Below are 22,615 nucleotides of genomic sequence, written 5' to 3'. Positions count from 1 at the left end.
AAACCATTTATTTGATATCAAATACAACACATGTCTCGGTTACAGTCTGGCAACGCCGCCCATCGATCCAGTCAACACGTTACGGGAAAAGCTCGAAACGAACAGTAAATTCTCCGAGGACGTAGTGGAAAATGTTCAGCGCAAGTACAGCAAAACCTCCGACCATCGGAAGAGCCTCATCGAGCAAGAACGGGAAAAGTAAGTTGAGATAACCAGAATCGCTCGCCCCTTTCTCAAGGCGACCCCCCCATTCTCTTTCCCTCTTACACTGTCGGAACAGAATCGACGTTCGGCACCGGCTACAACAATCAAGTAAACGTTTCCATCCCGATTTCAGTTTAAAAGAGTTGCAGCGAAACACCCAACAGTATGAGGGTTCGTTCGAACGCAAGCTGGGCGACTTTATGCTCAAGTTCGACACGATCGTGCTTGACGAAGAGGAAAGCGAAGAGGAGGAAGAAGCTTACCCGGAGCTGACCGAGGAGCATCAGGGCGTAATCAAGCGCGCCCTTTACGGCGGACCACGAACGGATGTGAGTCAATGGCGATTTTATTGCGAGCGTGGGGTTTCTAACGCATGAACTTATTTTCCCTCAGGTTGTCATGAGCAAGTTCAACATCAGCATCACTCGTAACGATCTGGCCACGTTGATCGGCGATAACTGGCTAAACGACGAGGTCATAAACTTTTATATGAATTTATTGATGGAACGTAGCGAGCAACGGGCGGATGACGGAGTGCCCCGCGTGTACGCCATGAACACGTTCTTCATCCCGAAGCTACTGTCGGCGGGCCACTCGGGTCTCAAACGGTGGACCCGCAAGGTGGACATTTTCACGTACGACATCATCCCGGTGCCAGTGCACGTTGGCCGTGTTCACTGGTGTATGGCCATCATCGACCTTAAAAACAAAGCGATACGCTACTACGACTCGATGGGCACGCCCAACAATCCGGTACTGAATGCGCTCGAGCAGTACCTGCGGGACGAATCGCTGGACAAGCGGAAGAAACCGTTCGACACTAGCGACTTCCAGAAGCAAAACATGCACGAATGTCCGCGGCAAATGAACGGCAGCGATTGTGGGGTGTTCAGCTGTATGTTTGCCGAGCACGAAGCCCGAGGCCGTGAAATCGGGTTTTGCCAACAGCACATGCCGTATTTCCGCCAGAAAATGATTTACGAAATTTCCCAGGGACGATTGCTGACTTAAGGTAAAGAAGGAAAATCTCGATATTCAGTTTGATACGAAAGTCGAAACAAATACAAGTCGCTCCGAAATCAAACTACTGCGAAATAGTTTACACTAAGCTTAATCTACATGATGATTATAAACAAACAAGAAACCATCAACCCCATTATTTTGTTCGTTTTCAAGAAAGCTCTCCGAAAATGGTGCTGTATCCCGACACAGTTCTCAAGCAAAGATTTTTTTCTGTAGAAAAAAAGTACAAGATGGTTTGTCAGAGACATAACCGACGTAAGACAAAACAATTTTAATGGGATTGCTGATGTTTTTCGATTGTTAGTGAAATGGAGAATCAGATTATTCAGATATGTTTTGTATGTCCTTCGGGCCCCGGGGGAACATTACTGCCGAAATGGCCATTTGGGCCGTTAATTTTTCATGAGATCCGCCACATCATGGCGACTTCCACCGTTCCGCTTGGCAAAGTGCAAATTTCCTCCTTCTGCTGCTGGGGGATCCTTCTTTCTGGTTTTGTTGGTCCTCTTCTGTTGGCTGCTGCTGCTCCGTGCCCCGCGCCAGCACGACGTGCACGGTTCGAGTGCTTGTTCCAAAATGACTGGCGTTTGCGAAATTTGCTGCTTAAATAACGGCAGATCCGGAGAATGGGACAAAAGGGGCGCGAATGCATACACTCGCTTTAATTGGTCATCTGCTCGATTTGTACTGAAAACATTACTCATTTTGATTGCAAGGTTTAAGCGCTTTATCTATGTTTAGTCAAACTTATTATGTAATAAAACTATAGCTTAAGTCTTCCCCTTTCGACTGTTGGTTGAATCTTTTGGATTAATCGATAGGGGAAAAAGATACAAGCGTTTGAAATATGATTTTTTTTTTTCGCACGCTTTTGATGCTTTGGATCGAATTTCTGAAATGGCCCCCAATATAGTAAGTAAAGACATAGTCCTATGTCAAAAACGTTCTTATTATTCACACAAGATTATCAATTGTGATTTTAGAAAGCAAGACTCTCCCTTACCCTAAGCAAAGTAAGCAAAAAACGAAAGAAGAAACAATAGAAGGTATTCGCAAGTTACAGATTCAATCTTGTGTTCAGCATTATTGAACATGGTACGTCTTGCAGCAGTGGTACGCATGTGTTTGAAACAGCTGCCGAGTGCATTGGCAGGAACTAATTGATAATGAAATAAAATATCTAAAATGAAAAGCAACAAACTGTTTCTTTTTTATTCTGAATATTTTGACGTATCTGAAAGAATCCAACATACCTAGTAATCTCAAGTGTTATTTCACGTGAGTGTCTCAAAAAATCAACACGATACACAGAAAAAAATTCATGGTAATATTACATCTGGGAAGGGGTACATCTTTTATGTCAGAAAAAAGGTGTAATTTTACCTCTGGAAATGTGTAATTTTACCACTTTTCTGATGTAATGTCACTTTTTCAGTCTAAATTGAGGTAAAATTGCATCATAAAAGTGGTAATATTCAACCTTCCAAAATTACAGCTTCCAAATTTACATTATTTTTTTCTGTGTATATTCACATGCTTTGCCCACAGACAAACAGACATGAAAGTTCGAACAAATTTTAGATCAAAACGTGGGACTAGTTCAAATTTGAATTTTGAATGCTCACTAGCGACATCTACAGACGATTCCTAAAATCTCCCCTTCCTAAATGACAGTAGGGCATGTGTATGTGTGTATGCGTAGATGTCAACATGTCTGCAGAATAGCACCAAAAGACAAACCAAAACAAAACATTGAAATTGAATTGCTGCCGGCTACAAGAACGGAATGTTCTCCTGCCGTTACTCGAACGCCCAAAGCGGCTGCAAAGTTGGCGTTTTCTTCTTCTTGATGATGGAGAGCGGACACCCTCTCTAGCCGCGGTGCTCCGGATGTAATCAAAATTATCAAAAACGGAGACGTGAAAAAACTACACTCGGTGCTGCAGCCGGTTCTATGATGTTGGGGCATGTTTGATATCGGTTCTACATGTTTTGAAAAGGAGCGATTACGTCAATGGCCTGCAAAACCTTTGCGGTGGAAGGGGGTTAAAGATTCTCAATTTAAGCACCCATCTGCACCGGTGCCAGCGGCAACACCGGCCAAGAAGGCTAAGATTTCCACGTGTAAATAACACCCATAACATCACAGGGCTACCGTTTTTGAAGCGGCTCAAATAGTCGGACAGAACCACATCAAAATTCGGCCTGTTGGACGGCAACACATACAGATTAATCCGACGGGAGCGCCCCAGAAAAATGTTTTTTGGACGTAATCTTCGAAAGAAAATCCGTTGCAGATAAAATAAAAACACGTGTTGTGGCGGCAATCAAAACAAGATGAATATGAAAGCTGTCATTTGCTACTCAACACAAGAGCGCCTCTAGCGGCGAATCCGATAAGTAGAAACCATGCTTTCCGATTTTTGAAAAAAGTTCGTTACACTTTTGGGACAAACTGGTAACCTGGACTGTCATGTCTGTTTGTCTGTGCTTTGCCTTTGACCCACACGCCTTTTTCATGTCAATTTGATGTGATAATCATTTGAAATCAGCTGATCGTTAGCGAAAAACCTTTCATCCATTTTTCGCATGATGTTCACTTTAGATTAAAATGAATTTCACGTAGATTTGCCCCATTCGGCATTTCCTTTGATATTGACGTTGAAATTTTGTCTGTTTTGTATGACTTAAAGTTAGTACACAATGGTTATAGAAATATTTCCAAAAAAGTAGATTTTTCGGTTCGTCCACACAAAAATCACATGTCTGTAAACAAACGACGCCATATTGCCAATGTAGTTCGGTAGCTAATATCAGGCCATCGCCGAGGCCCTGGTTCAGGTACTACAACCAAATAAATGGTTATTTGGGTTAAACTGAAAAATTCGTATGAAAAGTGAGAAAATTATGATTTTTGGTTAGGGTGTATACTGCCGCTTCAATCTAGTTCGTCCCATATGTATTTTTGACAAAAATGAGATAAACTTAACAAAAGTCTTGTTTTTACATGTTCCTTTAGCCTATTGAATAAACAAGTAGTGATTGTTCTAAAAATCTCAAAATAAATATGACTTTCGTGCTGTCCCAAAAATGCAAAATAAAGGCAAGTCAGTTCCTCATAAAGAAATGTCCTGAAAATCGTTTGAGTGGATGCAGAATTGTTATAATTCAAGCAAAACATTGTAAAACGTCCCATCTTATTTTTCAAAACATTGAGAAAAACGAGGATGAAATCTGCGGTTGGTTTTTCAATTCCTATTTCGAACGAGATTTCGAACTTAATTGGCCAACTGCGATTATTATTCAAGTAAAATGCGTGAAACTAGATGTGTTATGCATCCCCATATTCAATTTAACTCAAAAATGTAATTATTCTTGTAAAATTGATGAAAAAGGTGCAGGTGGTTATGTTAAACATGACCAGTATGACAAAGAACTTTGCAAGATGGTTGTTGAAATTTTCGATTACATTGTCTGGTCCAAATTTTCCCAAGATTCACTAGATTCATAATTACCATAACGTTTGATACCCATATTGCCCCTACTCTTATGGTTCGGCAAATGTCCCCCCATCGGAACATCCCCGGGGCCTCTGGCCACTTCAGATTGTGGCCACTGCTGCTGAAATGTCAAATTTCATATCCAGTATCAAAAATCATAAAGTTTGATACCCATAGTGCCCCTACTCTTATGGTTCGGCAAATGTCTCCCCATCGGAACATCCCCGGGGCCTCCGGCCACTCCGGATTGTGGCCACTACTGCCGAAATGTCAAATTTCATATCCAGTATCAAAAATCATAAAGTTTGATACCCATATTGCCCCTACTCTTATGGTTCGGCAAATGTCCCCCCATCGGAACATCCCCGGGGCCTCCGGCCACTCCGGATTGGGGCCACTACTGGCGAAATGTCAAATTTCATATCCAGTATCAAAAATCATAAAGTTTGATACCCATATTGCCCCTACTCTTATGGTTCGGCAAATGTTCCCCCGTCGGAACATCCCCGGGGCCTCCGGCCACTCCGGATTGTGGTCACTACTGCCGAAATGTAAAATTTCATATCCAGTATCAAAAACCATAAAGTTTGATACCCATATTGCCCCTACTCTTATGGTTCGGCAAATGTCCCCCCATCGGAACATCCCCGGGGCCTCCGGCCACTTTAGGTGGTGGCCAATTCCAATTATCGACTCCTTCTAATGCCGGCTGGCATGTCTTGGCTGATCCATGCCATCTGCTCCCGGGCCACCAGACCATCTGCTCCTGATGTTGACTCGTCGACGTCCAGCAACAGAATGAATTTTCGGGACCAACCGAGCCGAGTTTTGTTGGTTTAGGTTTAGTTTTGTTGCCCCGTCAACGATCCGAAAATTATGAGGTGGAGTGGGGGTAATTTTAGATACATCAATATCACGTCTCTCGATTGACTGATTGGGAAACGTTTGTTCGACCAACCAGCGTGTACCTAAGAGGGGAATTCGTCACGTAACGTTTTCGCTTCGCGGAAATTTTGGATTGACCACGTATAGAAACCTTAGGACAAAGTTCTTTGTCAAAAATAAGATAGGCCGGAAAAAAAGTTATCAATATGCGGGATCAGATTAAGCCCTTTGCAAGCCCTTTGCGTTTTAGAGCCTTTGTAAACATTGGCGTGTTTCAGTTTCCATTTGGGTCCTATGTCAAACGGCCAAACACGACGGCAGGATTTGTTTTTGTTATTGTTTTGTTTTTTTGGCCTCGTAGGCCAATTCAAAGCAAATCACGCTTTCGTGTTTGGCCTTTTGAATAAAAAAAATATTTTCGCCCGTTTTTGTTGATTTAACAGTTAATATCGCGTTTTTTATTACAATTTCTGTTGCACATCGAGTATTCCTGCATTCCAAATGGTAAGTTAAAACTTTTAGTGATTTTAAGTGCATAACAAAGTTCTTATTTTGCAGGAAAGTTCGTGATACTTAGATGGCTAGGGAAGCCCACAAACTTGGATAATAATGGTCGGTAGGTGCTCAAGGAAAAAATGTGAGGACATTTGTGGAAGGAATAACGTCCTACGATGCCGACGGAGGCGATTGTTGCATTCCATTATCGGAGACGTGGAGACCAAGCCGCCAAATCGCATGACTATCTCCGTCGAACTCGCCGTCGAACCTGTACGTTGCCGACGGGTCGATGGCACCGACGGCTTGACCGGCTACAACCAGGCAAAAAGGAGTTATCAGTGCGAATGTACTTTTCAACGGGTAGATTCATCGGAACTAGTGACATGGAACAGCAAAGAAATGGTATTATGTAATAAATTTATGTAAATGATTCGTGTTTTGAGTTTGTTTAAAAACCAGAAAATATATAGAATCATAATGATGCACTTCTGTAGGGAGTGTAGGAATTTTCCAGAAATACTGGGAAATATTTATTTTGAATAAATCTCTGTAAGTGGAAAGGTGAACCTCGTTGATTGGAGCCGTCGCAGATGGTTTTCGAACGTGGAGGATCAGTCGAGGTGGCCCGGTTGAGTTGGTCAAGGACGAAGAACACGTGTCGGTGTTGTACTCGGTGACTTGTACCCAAGCTAGTAACGGCCGCAGTCGTAACGGCCCATTTAATGGACTACCAGAGACTTCAAGTGATGGTTTTATTTAATAAATTCATGTACATCGCTCATCTGTTTCGTTTTTCTTTGTTTTCAAAACCAGACAGTTACTGGAATCATAATGACGCACGACTTGAGGGTGTATAAATTGGACAGAAATACTGGGGAAATTTTATTTTGACTAAATCTCTGTTAGTGGAAAAGTTAATTCGAGACGTCGCAGATTGCATTGGAACGTGGAGGATTTGTCAGTCGTCTGGATCAGTCGAGGTGGCGGTTGGCGGTTGCCATTCACTCCGGTTGAGTTCACCAAAAGGCGAAGAACACGTGTCGGTATTCGATTCTGCAACGGCGCTGACTTGTACACAAGCTTGTACCGGCCGTCGCTTCTTCCGGTAGCAGATTTCCTCAAATGCTGCCTTTATCGGTTCTTCGCCAACACCCATCATCGGAGCAGTAATGGCAACCTGAGTTTATGATCGCGTTCGAGGCCAGCATATTCTTGTTTTGAACACTGACGCATCCGCCGCTCCGGATTGATGTTCCGGCGACGTAGTGTTGGTGCTCGTGTCGTCGGCCTCGCTCGTGTAGCCACTACCGTAATCGTTCGAAGCGCTTGACACCATCGGGTTGTTCCGGACGTCGCCGGTTGGGCTTATTCGTGGCGTAGTCGTTGGCGGAGTTAGGTTCACTTGGTGCACGTCGTTGCTGCCGAAGCGAGGCGTTGTTGACATGCGGCCGCAGGTTTTCCTCCGTAAAAGAAATGAAGAGACGGGGACAGTCAGAATTGTGGTGCTGCTGGGTTTTGGAATCTAAAAGAGAGATATAATGACCAAATTTGAATTTGTATGTATTGTATTGTATTGTATTGGAATCTGTTCCTTCAAAATTGTCCACTCACCCGAAGCCGTGATGAAATAGAACGCGTCATGCTCTTCCCGCCAGCGCTGGCAGGAGTTTCAAGCGGGCGCGCGAACTGTTCGGAATTCCGTTGTTCACGTTGACTAGGTTGATTCTCGGGTTGATCAGATCGTCTTTTTCGATACAGCCGGAAGAAGATATCTGTCCCGTGGCCTCGCACTGCATCGCTACTCCGTTCTGTCCCGGAAGCTTGCTGTTTCGCAGTAATTCAAAACAAAGGGCCATTCTTTGTTTCGCTGTTTGTTTTGAAACACATTGTTTTTGTCCCTGGGTCAAACACGAATCCAAAACAAAACAACCCAGTTTCCACATTGGCCCTTAGAACCAAAGGGTCTATGAGGATTTTGAATACAAACAAAATATCATTGACTTCGGCCTTTGGTAAAATATATGTTTTTTCATTTAAAAATCACATTTTTCATACGTATCTCGATATGTAGCGATAGTTTAACACCCTTAGCACCGTTTGAAGGAAAAATGTGTTTTGTTTACATTTTTGACTTTGGACCTTTTACATTGTTTTGCTTGAATTTTACAAAGTATGTCTTTAAGAATGCGTAAAGCTTGAAAACATTATTATCGGTTCATTTCTGTAGAAATATTTGAATATTAAAAACGAAACAATCCAAACCTTTTGTGCTTTTTTTGCAAGGAAAAACCACGGATAGAAATATAAAAACATGCCGTTACGGCTAATATCAACACAGTACAATTACTTCTACTTGGTCTTGAATGAATAGGCTTGATCCTGGTTCTGGAAGAAATTCCACCTACCTACGATAAGCGGAGTTATTTTTTAAATTAATTTCAAGGGTTGAGCAGTCCAGATTTGCAGTTACATGTCATTTGCATCTGTAGTTTAACCATTTCTAGTGCCGTTGCTGGTTATATTTTGATACCTGGGAATTCTATCAAAATCTGAAATAAACCAATTTTTATCATTTGGTGATCATTATTTACTTGGAAAACTACCAAAACAAACTAGGTTGCACCTCTGGTGTAAATATTCAAGCCTACCTTGATACCATGACTGATCTGCCTTTATTTATGGACAAATAAAGTCAAGTCAGTCTCTTGTTTAACATACCACAAATTTACCTCAAAATTTTTAGTTGTTTAAATCAAAAATTGCCAAGGAGGAAAAACGGAAAGGATTTGTCCCCCATTACAGGTCAGCAGTAACCGAACACATCATCGAGGAAAAACCGAGGGGGGTGTCACTCCCGCGTTGACCGAGCGATAAAGCTTCCTTTTCATACCTTTGCAGCGCTAACTTTTGCTTTTCCGCTTTAACGCGCGATAACCGCGTTAACTCGCTTTTTGCTTTACCTTTTCTTGCGTTCACGCATCAGACTGCTCGATTTTTTTTGACAGCGAGAACTGTCAACAGCAAATGACAGATCTCGTTGTCAAATCATTCGAGCAGTTTGTTTTGCTTTTTTTTCTTGAAAAATAAAATCTCCTGCCAACTTTTCGTAAAGAAACAAAAGTTTAAACCAAAAAAGGACCGGTGTACCAGGAAACATTTGCAGCTGCCTTCAAGGGTCATGTTTCAGAGACTTGAAACGGCCAACCTTGTTGGATGATGACTGCCAGGTTCAACCTGCAGAAACTGATCCCGGAGTTTGCATTGCGGAGATCAACATAGACGAAACGTTTAAAATCGTACCACCTGGCCCGACACCTGTAAAAGCCCGCTAATCTGAGCTGCAGCCGCTAACCAAACCGATCTTCGCAACCTGCTGTTGGTGAGTTTTGATCGTGAAGTGGCTTACTCGAGTTTTAACTCTAGTTAATTCAAACCTGTCCAACAGAACGGCGTGATTAAGCTTCTGGCGCGGGCAACAACAACAAATCGCCGATAGAAACATGCAACGCGGCCAGCTCGACTGCAGCCGGTACAGAATAGAAGCCGCAGTTGTTCCGGAGACCGTCGCGGTTACAAATCAATAACTCGGCCACGTTGCTGAACCTGCTGATCGCGGCCAACAAGGAGTTAAGTCGTTCTTCCACTCGCTAAACAAAAGAAGAATCGAAGCCGTCGGGGAAGATCAAGAAGAAACTTTCGTTGGTGGAGGATCGTGAAGAAGGGGAGGAGGTGAAAAGTACACCGACGAGGGTTTCGTGTCATTTATGTGGGTCATGCAAAATCCGGAAGGGACGCATCACGTCGATCTGGACAGCAAAGATTTGATGTGTTCTACGTGCAACGTAATAATGGACCATATGTGGAAGGAATCCATCGATAAACACCTGTTGGCCAAGTCACTCGTCAATCATATTGCGGAATATGCATTCAAGCGGGATAATTCCGTGCTCCGGGTCAACAAGTTCCACAAGTACCACGCCAAGAAACGAAAAGTGGAGCAGGATGATCCTCCGGAAGACAATAAACCATAAATTTAAATATATTTTTTGATTTATTTCATACTACTCGATCAACTCCAGATTGCCCTTCCAGAATTGATTTCATGAACTTGCCACGGTCAGCTTTTTGATCGACTCGTTGCAATCCTGCAGCTGGTCCCGAATCTCCAAATCGCGACGCATTCAGCCTCCTCCTGCCTCCCATTCTGCTAACTCTTCCTGGTTCGTTGAGAACATCCTTCTTGTTCTTGTCACCGTGGAACAGCTGCTGAGGAACTTGAACTCTTGAACTTCCGGACCGACAGTCGCTGCTTATTACGGTTAGGTCGCGCTACACGTACGTTCGCGGATGAATTTTTTGGCAGGACCGGAAGGCATTCTGTATCCACGTCCACCTCTTCCTCGTCTAGCGTTTCAACGCTCTCGGAGTCCATTTCGAATCCGTCGCGCCCCCGGATTGTGCTACGCTCATCGTCATTGCTGATCTTTAGCCGCATCAGCAGTTCCCTGGCCAAGGCGATGGTTCTCGAGCCCTTGAAGAAATTCGTTAGCTGCTTGGCGAACATTTCGGCGATACACTGGGGGGACGGTAACAATTAAAATCCTAAACTCGACCGCTCAAAAAAATCTTGCCCTCGAAATCTTACCTCCTCCTTGAGTTTGCAGTCAGAAGATTTTCCGTCTTCCCTTCCATGTCGTCCACCCGTCCGTTCCCGTTCACCTCAACAAACCCTGTCGGCATATTCTTCGGCGACCGCATCTGCACCACAATACGAGACGATTTCACCTGCTCCGTGGGGACCACCAGCGTAGCGGCACAAACCAGCAGCGATTTCGTCACCGAGGGGGGAAAATAAAACTCACAGATTGCTTTGTTTATTTTTCCTGAAACTGCAGGAAAAATAAACCAAAACAAATACCGAGTTGCCAAACCCGATCAAAAACTACTCGACTTAAGACAGCAAGGTTGCAAGATCGATTCGGTTGGTTCAAAAGTCGAGCAGACGCTGGCCGCTTTAACTCGCTTTAACGCGCGTTAACATGCGATAACTTGCTTTAAGGTGGCGTTATGTGAAAACTCGGCACGATGAGAAGCGTTGATGCTTTTCGAGCTCGTTTTTGTGCGTTTTAGTGTGTTATCGCGGAGTGACGTCCCCCTCGGGAAAAACATAACATCACAACTAGCGACGCGGTCATCTTAAGACACATCACAAACCCATCGAAGCTGGCTGTCGCCGAAAGTTTGGAAATCTTCAAGGCAGGCAACAAACGTTTACTCAACAAGGATTCAGGTAACGGCTCAACGTGGCTGTTTAAGCTGTTACCTATACAGGCACAAAAGAAAAATGAGGAGGTAGTACTTACAGTAACTACAAATACGGATACACCAGCGATGAACCTTCAGTCGAGAACAGAACACTGATGAAGTCTGCAAGTAGTAGACGAAATACGTATCTGTCAAGATATTAAAAATATATAGCAGAATTAAAAGGAACAACTCGTCTCTTTGTATTCACAGTAATGCATTCTGCTAAACCAAACCACAATTACCATGGCAACCAAGCCTTCGGAGCACAACAAGTTCATCGGACTGAAGAAAATCATCGCAGGTATCCACAAAGACATCGCCTTCTTGAAAAAATGCGTCGAACACCGAGTTACATCAACTAGCCACAGGATTAGGACGAAGGGTCATACGGACAGCAAGATCATCCGGAGGGTGGAGTTAGAGCTTGTCAAAGAGAGCATAAAAAAACTGTACGGTAGACTGAGTATCAAAACTCTCGAATGCTATTCACTCCATCTGAAACTAGCCAAAGAATTCCCCATCGAATTCGAAGCCTTTTGACGAAAGTGAAGGTAGCCGAGAAGTGCGAATCGGAAAGGAAACGCAAGATACTGGACAACAAATTCCGACAAATGATTTCCCACGTTGCCCCTACAACGAAACCAGTAGTTAAACCCTTAGAAGAGTTCGTTGTTAATCGTTCTTCTGAAACTTTTTCAGAAGAACAGTTAACTTTACTCAACAAAGGTCTTAAGTACGCGGTATCATCAAAACCAAACCTGGAAAACATTGTTATCGACATCGAAACTGTTATCAATACTAAAAGCATCGACGAAAAACAGACAAAACCTCCCCCGCTCCTTCCAGCACAAATCAACAGCGTCAGGATGACGGTATCCAAATTAATACGAGAAGCAACAACAAAACAACAGGACAACGCCGAAGTACGAGTAGTAAAGGAACTCAAGGAGAAACCCGTGTACTACCTAAAAGCGGACAAAGGAAACCGGGTAGTAATCATGGACCGGGACGAATACGACAAGGAACTTCTTGAGAAACTCGGAAACAGGGAAAATATTCACTACAACGAGGATACACGCTAAACGATATGGTCAACAAAGTAGAGAACACCATCAAAGAATGTGCAGGCCTTTTGAAATCAGTTGGGAAAACTGCAAAATCGTTAAGAGTATCGAACCCAACTCTGCCAAGGATTAAAGCACTACCTAAAGTGCATAAACCAGGCAACGAGATGCGAGAAATCATTTCAGCAGTGGATGCCCCAACCAGTCGGATCGCAAAGTGGCTTGTCGAGGAATTCAAGAGTATGCCGAAGCCCTTCCCGATCCGTTCGATCATCAGTTGGCAGGTGTTCACAAAGGAGCTTTTAGAGTCGGGACCGATAGCTGAGGATGAAATAATGGTTTCCTTCGACGTAACAGCACTGTTCCCAAGCATACCAGTAAACAACGCCGAAAGTTTGGAAATCTTCAAGGCAGGCAACAAACGTTTACTCAACAAGGATTCAGGTAATGGCTCAACGTGGCTGTTTAAGCTGTTACCTATACAGGCACAAAAGAAGAATGAGGAGGTAGTACCTACAGTAACTACAAATACGGATACACCAGCGATGAACCTTCAGTCGATAACATAACACTGATGAAGTCTGCAAGTCGTAGACGAAATACGTATCTGTCAAGATATTAAAAATATATAGCGGAATTAAAAGGAACAAATCGTCTCTTTGTATTCACAGTAATGCATTCTGCTAAAACGCTCAACCAAACCACAAGTTTAAATCAAATTTATGATTGTTGGGGTTATTAAACTGTATTGTATGAACAATTATACAGAAATTGTTGGTTTAAATGAGAAAAATAGTGAAACTATTTTTGGGATTTTTACAGCGTTATCTCAGCACTCACTTTTTTCATATGGGATGGACTAGATTAGAGCGGCAGTATAAGTAAAGGAGTTTCAATTTTATAACAAGAACTGGCTCACCAAATTATTACTGCAGTTTAAGGGCAAAAATGTAAATCGGCAAAAATGTGAAGGGCAAACCCAGAAACTTTTTGTAAATCTCTTCTCAGGGCATTCAAATATATATTGTCAACTATTAACAAAATAAATGTTAAGACATTTAGTTGTATCATCGCCGAGATATAGCTTTTTGAAGTATGTAAGTAGTGGCTCAACATTTTGGTGAAGACTCGTCAAAGCAGTGCCGTGTGCATGACGAAAGCCGATTATCAAAAAGTTTATTTCAAAATAAGATAATTATTTTTTGTTTTTCATATAGAAAATCTTCAGTTTTTGATTTCTGTATTTTTTTTAAACTAAACTGGATATGTCTTGAAAGTCTTCATCCTATTTTTCATCAAATTTGGTCCATCAAATCTCGCAAATCAACTCGGTGTTTCGAGGAAAACGCTCACAAAGATTGACAGTTAACTTTACTCATGGTAAAGTTTCAAACTTAAAAAGGCTGTTACTTACTTCAATCATTAAATCTGAATATATAAAAAATTTCGATGGTTTTGTTTGAACGCGAATCAGTTCTATACGGAGCGTCGGATCGAGGTGCTGCGTTGGGTTCGTATAAGCCCAAGGAAGGTTCTTACGCCAAAAGTGGCAACTTTGTCAACTCTGGAACGGATTCCGGAAAATCTGCAGATTGTATGGAAAAAGAGGCGTAAAATCAAATTTTGATCATAGGAGGTTGAACAAGGAAAATGCTGAAAACATCAACAAACGAAAAAAGGAAAAGACGAAGTTTTTCGGGTAAGGCTTGTATCTTTATAAAACTTTCAGTAACAGATTCCCAAAAAAGTGTCCACGTGGTTTATGGATGGTCCCCAAGCGGAAATGCCCGGTGCCCAATACAAAAAAACTTTTTTGTATGTATCGTGGACAAGCGCCATACCCCCCCCCCCTTAAAGTGTCCACGTGGTTTAGGCTGGTCCCTTGACCGCGTTCGGGGAAATGGCATTCAGGGAAATGGCATTCAGCGAAATGACTATCCAGGGATATGACTAATCGGGTAAGTGGCATTCGGGATTGTGGCCCATTCGGGAAAATGGCATTCGGGGATGTGGACGATTAGGGGAAATGGGAAATTCGGGTAAATGGAATGCGGGGAAATGACTATTAGGGGAAGTGTCTTTTCGGGGAAGTGGCATTCGGGGAAATGTCCCTTCGGTAATATGGGTTTCGGGGAAATGTCATAGATTCAAAATCTATATATATAAATCTATATAAAAAACGTTACTTAATCCACCTTTAGGTGGTTGGTGCCTTCCTCTCATGTATAGACTACCTGAGGAAAATGGCATCCCTCTACACGGCTTTTTCGTGGCGATCAGACCCGACCAATTGAGGTTATGTGAATTTAGACCATTTTTTAAACTGCTTGTAATTTAAGATAGGTAAATCAGATCTTGAAAATTCTTATTCCACCTTAAAGATCTTCTCATATGCTTTCTAAAAATATATAACATGTGAGGGTTTCATGAAAAACACCCTTTTTACCATAATTTTTATTTAATATGAAACAGTTTTTAACATAACTTTTTAAATACATGATAAAACTGTATGAATTTAAATAGCAACTTAGGGGACGCTAAGACGGATCGATTAAAACCTATAATCGCGATAAAAAAAAACTCATCATTTAATTTTTGAACCATGTCATGCGGCAAATGGAACTTTACGGTCATGTCATAATCGTCTGTTCTGTAATGTTCTGAATTTCCACGTTTCGTAATAACTACACGCTCCCCCACCACGTGGCTGCAAATTGTGGCGCGGTAGCCTTCAAAAAGGTTCCTTTTTGCGCGTCGTCGTTGCCATGGCGATGGCATCGGAGGTACGTTCTGTTTGCCGTGAAATCGAAGCAATCGTTGGAAATTTTTGTAGCACTCTCATTCTGGTGAAAATTTTCTTTCGACGCGGACTCTATCGCATTTTTTCGTTTCGAAAATGATCAAGGAACTGTTTCCTCCAGTGGAACCCAAAGCGGACACTCCGAGATTTGTTCCGGCAAATGGCTCACCGGCAAATTGTGGCGGCGGCTCCCAAAAGGCACTGGTGCTGACCGCAAACAAGTGGAAACAGCTGCTGTCCACTGCCACCGGTGGTCCAAGTCGGCGCCCTGAAACGGCCCATACAGTCTCGCTGTCCCGGCACAAGCAGTACCTGAAGGAGGAGTCGCAGGCGATGACCCGGAAGTGGGAAAACACGGTGCAGAACATACGCGAGAAGAAGGAAGCGGAGCGGGTGCGGAAACAGCTGGAACGAGTGACTGAAGGTTCGCGTTTGTGTTTGACCGTAGCGGCCAGGACTGCTGCCATGGGGACGTTATCGATGCCCGTTAATCACCACGTTTTTACTTTTTTTCATCTTAAATTCCTCAGACGAAAAACACTACCGTGAATTGCAAGTGGCGGATGAGGTTCAACGGAAACAGTTGATTCAAAAGGCAGAGGAAATGATCCAGAAGGAAAAGGAAGGACCACGCGTTCTGGAAAGTACGGCCAAACTTTGCGAGGTTTTGAAGGCTCGTGAGCAGCAGCGGAAATTTCGGACGGAACAGGAGGCGCTACAAGAAGCACGCAGGTAGGACTACTAGATGGATTTGCATTCACACGTGCAGTTTCCGCAGCGTTGCCAGATATAAGAAATCTAGTTAAAGTTCCTCTTAGTTCACCTGTTCGAATATACGCAATGAATGCTGAGATAACCATACTTATTTCGGGTTTAAGGGAACTCTAATTTTCATTTACTCTGCAAAAAAATGCCGTTGCGGTGTCAACAAGTTTAAACAAATGATCCCCATTTTTTCCAGGAAACAACTTGACCAACAGGACATTGCCCAGGCAAACCGGTGGTTAATGTCTCACGCTGAGCGACACATCGAGGACCGTAGGCGATTCGATGGCTACAAGAAGGAGTTGAAGCAAAAGATCGAACAGGATCGCGAGGAACAACGGCGCCAGCGAAATTTTATGGTGGACCAAGAGCGAAAGCAACATCAAGCACTTCAGGACGACATCAACCGACAGTTGGAGCAGGAAAAGAGTATGTTTGAGCGAAACAAGGAAGCACGCAGGAAGTTGGCAATCGAGTCGATGCGGATGGCTCAAGAACGTGAGGAGAGACTCAAGCGCGAGTCCGCAATTGAAGACACTCTGAACCAGATTTACAACGAGGGCCAAAAGACGATTGCAGAAAAACGCAAGGAGATCCACGTGAACAAGCACAAATTCCGCGACAACACACATCTGCTTAAGGACAGCGTTGAGAAACAGGAACATATGTACGCAGAGGAAGCGCAAATTCGCGACAAAGTGATAAAGGAGAAGGAAGCGGAAGCTCTGGCAAAGGAACGTGAACGCATAGAACAGCTGAGACAAGCAAAATTCGCTCGCATCCAAGCTCATCTGACGGAAATGGAGTGGAAAAAGCAGAAAGAAGCCGAACAGGCCGAGCTTGAGCGTAAGGAAATGGCCGATCGTTTGAAGAACCTGGACGTTACCTTTGGCTTTGATCGCCGCAAGGTCACTGCGAAGACGATCGATACCAACGTTAAGCGCAAGCTGTTGCTCGATCAGGCAGATGAAAAAGAAGCTCGCGACAAAAAAGCGGCTGACACGCGACTTGAGCTGCAGTTTGTGAAGGATGACGCGGAGAAAGAAAACAAGCATTTTCTCAAGTACGCCGACGAGCTGGTCTCGGACGCCAAGGCCAAGGGACGGCCAGTTCTTCCGCTGCTCAAAACTGTCCAAGGCTATAAACGTGAGCACTACTTTGACTTCAAGGAGCAAGACTTTGTTCCGCGGCACCTGGTTTCGCGAGTTCCCATCAACAACAAGCTCGCAAATCATTCTCAGCAGTGTCAACCACCGGTTTTAGTCGATGATGCCATTATCGAAATGACCCCGGCGATGCCCCCGATCCGAGTCCGTTACGATCCGGAACAGCTCAAGCACATGAACCCGTACAAGAATCAACAAAAATAAGTTATTTTCCTTTCGTTTTAATCATGAAATTACAACCGATTTGTGACTCACGTTTTCAATAAGTTTATTCTCATGTATCGTTTGCCAACTGGCCCCTGTCGTACGTATTTTTATCTAATGTTGTATAAAGAATGCAATAAACGCTAACTTTGAGAAGAGTAAAATGGCTTGTTAAAAATGACGTTGTTCCCAAGAGGTGTTGTTTTTGGTGCGATTGGTCGCTCCCATAGTTTTGGGTCGCAGCTGTTGGTTTGCGGCAGCACTTTTGACCTGGTTTACCAGCCGAGTCACGACCGCTTTGGTGAGGTTGTCCGACAGATTAAGTGGCGATTCCGCAATGACCGGTGATGGACGGAACGATCTCGGTTGAAACTCAGGCACTTGTGGTGGTGTTGGCTGATGGCGCAGCGCTTCGTTGTCTTCTTCAGGACCGTTGTTATTGTCCAACGATTGAGTACCTTCAATGTTCACCGAGTACCTGAACGAAAAGAAAATTGGTCAACGTTTCAAATCCATAAAATGCGGAGGAATACTGGCAGCACTGCTAGTGAAAAGTCGGACATTATTTTCACTCCCAAACTTTTAGTAGTTTTTTTGGTTGTTTCGGTCCATAATAGTAGTTTATGCAACAAGTTGCAAAAAGAGGATTTTTTCAGCACGAGTCGTACATTTATCCAACGAGGTTCACCGAGTTGGATAAATACGAAGAGTGCTGAAAAAATCAAGTTTCGCAACGAGTTCCATACAACATTTTTTGCAATTCCAAAAAACACACACTGAGTGAAATTTTGTGTCAAATTTTCATGTATTTTGTCAATAAATCGTTTAAATCAAAAAAATGTTCAAAAGTGTTACTTTTCGAAACAAGTGCTGAAAACTTCAACTTTTCAGCACCCATTTGAGTGCTGAAAAGTAGAACTTTTCAGCATTTATTTTGAAAAGTGTTGCTATTCGATTCTGTTATTTTTGGTACAGAAAAGTAGGCTATTTCGTCGTTCAAGAATGACAGGAAAAGTAAATAGTTTCACGACGGAATTGCAAAAAATATGTTAAAAGTGACGATAAAGACTAAAACCAACGCGTCGTAGTGAATAAATATCGAGTTCTGGGGGTTTCACTTGAATTTCGTCGAAAAAAAAAAACAAATTTGTGGTTCGGTCCAGCAATGGTTTTGTTTGTTTTTTCATCTGCGGGAGCTTCCGTGCGGTCCCACCTAAAGCGGTATACGCACTTCGGAAGGAATCGGTCAAGAAAAATTTCAAATGGGCAACAGCGGCAGAGTAAGCAAGCCAGAGAGGGTGAAGAAAAGCCCCAAGAAATTGTTCCCTCTTCTTTGTTCTGCTGTTCGTAAAGCTGTTTCTTGACCCCTTTCCTTCCGATCAACGTACTAGCCTTAAAGCGGTATACGCACTTCGGAAGGAACCGGTCAAGAAAAAAATCAAATGGGCAGCAGCGGCAGCGCAAGCAAGTCAGAGAGGGTGAAGAAAAGCCCCAAGAAATCGCTCCCTCTCCTTTGTTCTGCTGTTCGTAAAGTTGTTTCTTGGCCCCTTTCCGATCTGCATACTAGCCTTAACGAGGTTCGTTAGCTTTTATTCGCAAAAGAACTTTCAAGCCGGGCTATTAAGGAATCTGGTAAGGTTTGGCACAGACTTTTCCAACGGTTTGTAAATGCCGCAATAGTTGTTTTTGGAGAAACCTGCATGTTTTGTGGTTGAAGGTGTTTACCACAAGATGTCAAGAGAAACTGTTAGGCAGGATGTGTCCAGGAGCAGCATGAGGAAGTTCGAACTGCTCGTGATTGAGGACCCGCAGCGGAGGGCCGATGTAGAAGCTGCAAAAAGGACTGAGGGATGTTCCAGAAAATTTCCCGAGATCTATCCAAACTGAACCTTCAACTGTTGCATACTTTCTGATCATTATTAGAAAGGCGGAAGGCAAAGAAAAAACACACGCACGTTCCATAAAATGTGTCAATAAGAATACTTACAATGAACACTTTTGCAGCTTTCGGAAGCTGTTTTGTTTTTGCGACTTGCTGGAAGATCCCGACCGAATCGATCGCTCCGAACTGGCCGTCCATGGTCGATTCTCCAGCTTGCGCCGCAGGTTCTCCCGATCGGCGCGTATAATTTCCATTCTTTGCAAACCGGTATTCCAAAAATATCTCGTGCAGCTGATAGCAAGCAGAAGTAAGCTGGTGAAGGAGCGTACGCTTCAGCTGTAAATCCGCTGGACTACGAATCTGCTGCCGGCCCGTACTTTCGTGGTGCAGGTCCAGTATGAAGAGAAGCGTGTCGCGAATCACCTGTATCACCTTCTGGACGCGTTCCGTTTGGAAAAGGCGTCTGGTGAGGTAGCCTCGAGCGTACGCGTTGATAACGGACGCTGCCTGACGGCGCACCAAATCACCGGGTTCGCCAAGACGATCAAACTGAGTCAGTTCGCAAAGGTCACGATCGAGCAGCGTTTTCTTAATCGTTTCCGCATAGCTTCGAATACCTTCCAACTGAATGTTACCATTGATGTCGTTCGTGTCGTTGTTGCATGTTTTGAACAGTTCGTTGGAATCTTCAAAATCGCTGCTCGTTCGGCTTGCGTTGGATGAAAAAAGGAGCGTTTGGCTGGAGGACAAGTTGTCGATGCTGGATTGTGATTGGTTGCTGTGACTAAACTGCTTCGTGCTAATATTTAACTTGCGAAAGGACTGCAGCGCGGGCGATTCTTCATCGCTCTCTACGGTCGATTCGTTCGGGCTTGTTGGAAGTGGTGTGGAAGTGTGAATTTCATCGAGAACTGCCTCGGAATCTAGAAGCATCGTCATGAGCTCTTCCTGTTGGACTCGGAATCTTTCCTGCAAGGCAAGTTGCTCCTCTTGTTGGCGTTTCAAAAGCGCGGCCTTGCGTTGCTGGTGCTCGGTCTGAATTTTTTGAACGTGTAGCTGGCAGTCACTATTTGGCCATGAAGTTGTGGAGTATTGTGGCTCAATTTCGAGCGCGGAATTCACCGGTACCGTCTGCAAGAGATAGTATAATGATAATTAATTTCAAGCTTGAATCTAGTTCAACTTAAAAAAGTTAAGGCAAGTTCCAGAACGAAATTCTCCAAATATTCGATAGAAAGTCGAAATTAGAGTCCATACCGATGTTTGAGAATTCTACTGGAAACTGTCTCTAAACAAAAACTAATAAAAAGCAATCGATATTTTCCTTTCTAGCTGGTTTTCCGCTTCTTTTACCCATAAATTTGAGTTTCGTTGCCGACGTCGATTCGTACGGACTTTTGAGCTTCTTCACCGGTGTCACAGATTTGATGGCCACCTTTTTCGTGGATGCCCACTTGGGCTTATCGCCTCCCGATCCTTTGGGTGATCTATTCCTTACCGGCTGCTGCTGATCAACACCTCCCTCGAATTTCAAACGCTTCACGTGGGACTTGCCCCCCACCGTCATCGTTGGTTCCTCTCGCCGGATTTCACTCATCGACGAGGACATTTTGATGTTCAAACTTTCGTTTTGGATGTGTTGCATCAGCAGCGGGCTAGGACTTTCCAGCGTGTACGAGTTGGACCGGATGATCCGTGGCCGAGGAGATTCGTCCGAACACTCCGCTCCGGCCGGCTCTGCTTTCAATGGTTCATGAACCGGCGAGCCAAAGTGAGGCAGACTGGGCAAACCAGGACTGGGAGCCTCCAGCGTGAAGGAATTTCGACGGTTGGACCGCGCGGGAGATTCGTCGCTTTTGGCCACAGCTGTTTGAGGGGGGCTGTCCGGAATTGCTAAACTGGCGGCCTTTGCCGCTTTGAACTCTCGCACGCGATTTTCCACGTTGACAGCCCGACGGCGGTACTCTGCCACTTCGGCAATCACTTCCGGCGTCATCTATTTAAACAAAAATATTGTGATAAAGAATTGATATTTTTCTGGCACGCGAAATTTAATGCTCACCGCCGGAGGAAGGATAGGAACTCCGTTTATCTTAAACTGGGAAACGAAGTAGGAAGTCATTTTAACTAAAATTAGTGACTAAATATTGGGAAAAACAGAGGAAAAATAGTTTTTATTTGTTTTTGCATTGCTAAGCAACCAAGCAACGGACTTTCTTTTTGTCTGCTTTTGATGAAAAAAAAAAACTTGTGGAACACTGTAACTGAAAATCGCACTTTGCTGAGTTCGTTTTCGCACTTTTTCATACGTTTTTTTCAGTTCAACTACGATAACACTTTTTTGTGTAATCGCAGTCGAACTGAAAAAATCATATGAAAAAGTGCGAAAACGAACTCAGCAAAGTGCGATTTTCAGTTACAGTGAATGTTGCGTGATTAGCTGATGTTCCCTTGTTCGAAATTTTATAAAAAAAATCGAAAATCGTAAACCTGCACGGTGTGTTTCCTATAATAAACTTAAGATAAAAAAAAATCGGCAAATCTGATATTTGGCATAATCTGGCATAATGAAATGTAGAGTAAATTTTCAAAAGGTCCTATGCGACAAATTAAGCAAACTGAGTTATTGCGCCTATCAAGAAGTATTAGATTTTGGCGATTATCTTGAAGGCCTGGAGAATATGAGCGCATGGCAGCCGCAGTGCAAAACGTAAACAAATACTGGTGTACGTGTGTTTGCACCCGCGAAAAAAATCTACAGTTCAGTAACAACATTTCAAAAGGGCGAAACCTACGATCCTGTCATTTCGGGAAAATCAACATTCAAAATTTTGCAATTCCGATCAATTCCTATTTCCACACAAAAGCATGAAAACCATCAATTTTGTCAAAACGTAATAGAAAATAGAAATAATTTCATCATAGAGAGCAATTTGAAATTAATTAAGGTGTTTTTGCTATTAAAAATTGAGAAAAACAAATTACGCCTTTTTGAAGAGCGTGCCTCCATTTTCGCCCCACCGTATTCGCCACCCACTCAACCAAAACAACGGTTTAGCCCGTCAGGTTACGCCGCAAAGCAAAAGTAAACAACAGATTCGCCCTTTTGTTTTTTGTTCATTTTTCGGGTTTTTAAAGAAAAAAGTGGTTAAACAACTATTTTATCATTGTGAAACGTTACAGTCAGTGATAATACAGTGATATTTGCGACCTCAGTGATAACAAATTTGTCTAAAAAGCCTTCCTAAGGAGTACGATTCAGGCCAAGAATCGTTGAGCAAGGATCACGGCTATGATACACAGTAAGTAGCAAGTTG

The 22,615-nt window shown here is 43.3% G+C and overlaps 5 protein-coding genes and 1 long non-coding RNA gene across 9 annotated transcripts in view; 3 read left to right on the top strand and 3 right to left on the bottom strand.

Annotated features, from left to right (window-relative positions):
- LOC6045345 (sentrin-specific protease 1) overlaps window positions 1-2,132 on the top strand; it is a 33,397-nt gene extending 31,265 nt beyond the window's left edge. For all 4 annotated transcript variants that reach the window (XM_038260102.1, XM_038260097.1, XM_038260089.1 and 1 more), the window contains exons 5-7: window positions 46-198; window positions 338-533; window positions 598-2,132. In XM_038260102.1, coding sequence (XP_038116030.1) covers window positions 46-198; window positions 338-533; window positions 598-1,215 — 967 coding nt within the window. In that variant the 3' untranslated portion in view covers window positions 1,216-2,132. The remainder of the gene's footprint in view (window positions 1-45; window positions 199-337; window positions 534-597) is intronic.
- A 3,840-nt stretch (window positions 2,133-5,972) lies between these two features.
- On the top strand, window positions 5,973-6,537 carry LOC119765035. Its single transcript, XR_005276458.1, has 2 exons — window positions 5,973-6,116; window positions 6,171-6,537. It is a non-coding gene; the product is annotated as an uncharacterized LOC119765035 (long non-coding RNA).
- A 9-nt stretch (window positions 6,538-6,546) lies between these two features.
- On the bottom strand, window positions 6,547-8,234 carry LOC119765034. The gene is made up of 2 exons (XM_038248097.1): window positions 7,722-8,234; window positions 6,547-7,632 (listed from the first exon to the last, which is right to left on the bottom strand). The coding sequence occupies exons 1-2, from the start codon at window positions 7,749-7,751 to the stop codon at window positions 7,294-7,296; spliced, it is 369 nt and encodes a 122-aa protein (XP_038104025.1). The 5' UTR covers window positions 7,752-8,234; the 3' UTR covers window positions 6,547-7,293.
- Window positions 8,235-10,142: 1,908 nt separating this feature from the next.
- LOC119765655 lies at window positions 10,143-11,166 on the bottom strand. Its single transcript, XM_038249987.1, has 2 exons — window positions 10,756-11,166; window positions 10,143-10,686 (listed from the first exon to the last, which is right to left on the bottom strand). Exon 2 carries the CDS (start codon window positions 10,672-10,674, stop codon window positions 10,360-10,362), a length of 315 nt encoding a protein of 104 aa, XP_038105915.1. The 5' UTR covers window positions 10,675-10,686; window positions 10,756-11,166; the 3' UTR covers window positions 10,143-10,359.
- Window positions 11,167-15,079: 3,913 nt separating this feature from the next.
- LOC6045346 (calponin homology domain-containing protein DDB_G0272472) lies at window positions 15,080-17,580 on the top strand. Its single transcript, XM_001862699.2, has 3 exons — window positions 15,080-15,705; window positions 15,812-16,013; window positions 16,243-17,580. Exons 1-3 carry the CDS (start codon window positions 15,378-15,380, stop codon window positions 17,414-17,416), a joined length of 1,704 nt encoding a protein of 567 aa, XP_001862734.1. The 5' UTR covers window positions 15,080-15,377; the 3' UTR covers window positions 17,417-17,580.
- On the bottom strand, window positions 17,456-21,542 carry LOC6045347. Its single transcript, XM_038266833.1, is given in 5 exon segments — window positions 17,456-17,894; window positions 19,404-19,568; window positions 19,570-20,429; window positions 20,623-21,294; window positions 21,361-21,542. Coding segments are annotated over 5 exon segments (2,064 nt in total). The 5' UTR covers window positions 21,421-21,542; the 3' UTR covers window positions 17,456-17,587.
- Window positions 21,543-22,615: the final 1,073 nt, after the last annotated feature.

Source organism: Culex quinquefasciatus, chromosome 1 (assembly GCF_015732765.1).
Source record: "Culex quinquefasciatus strain JHB chromosome 1, VPISU_Cqui_1.0_pri_paternal, whole genome shotgun sequence".
Lineage (NCBI taxonomy): Eukaryota > Metazoa > Arthropoda > Insecta > Diptera > Culicidae > Culex > Culex quinquefasciatus.
Note: the sequence above shows the minus strand (reverse complement) of the source record. Positions and strands in the feature narration are given on the sequence as shown.

Coding starts and splice junctions, on each gene's coding strand:
- LOC119765655 (XM_038249987.1), bottom strand. CDS start 10,674: ATGTTCGCCAAGCAGCTAACGAATTTCTTCAAGGGCTCGAGAACCATC.
- LOC119765034 (XM_038248097.1), bottom strand. CDS start 7,751: ATGACGCGTTCTATTTCATCACGGCTTCGG. Junction 7,633..7,721: donor CTATTTCATCACGGCTTCGG/GTGAGTGGACAA, acceptor TCTCTCTTTTAG/ATTCCAAAACCCAGCAGCAC.
- LOC6045346 (XM_001862699.2), top strand. CDS start 15,378: ATGATCAAGGAACTGTTTCCTCCAGTGGAACCCAAAGCGGACACTCCG. Junction 15,706..15,811: donor GCTGGAACGAGTGACTGAAG/GTTCGCGTTTGT, acceptor TAAATTCCTCAG/ACGAAAAACACTACCGTGAA. Junction 16,014..16,242: donor GCGCTACAAGAAGCACGCAG/GTAGGACTACTA, acceptor CATTTTTTCCAG/GAAACAACTTGACCAACAGG.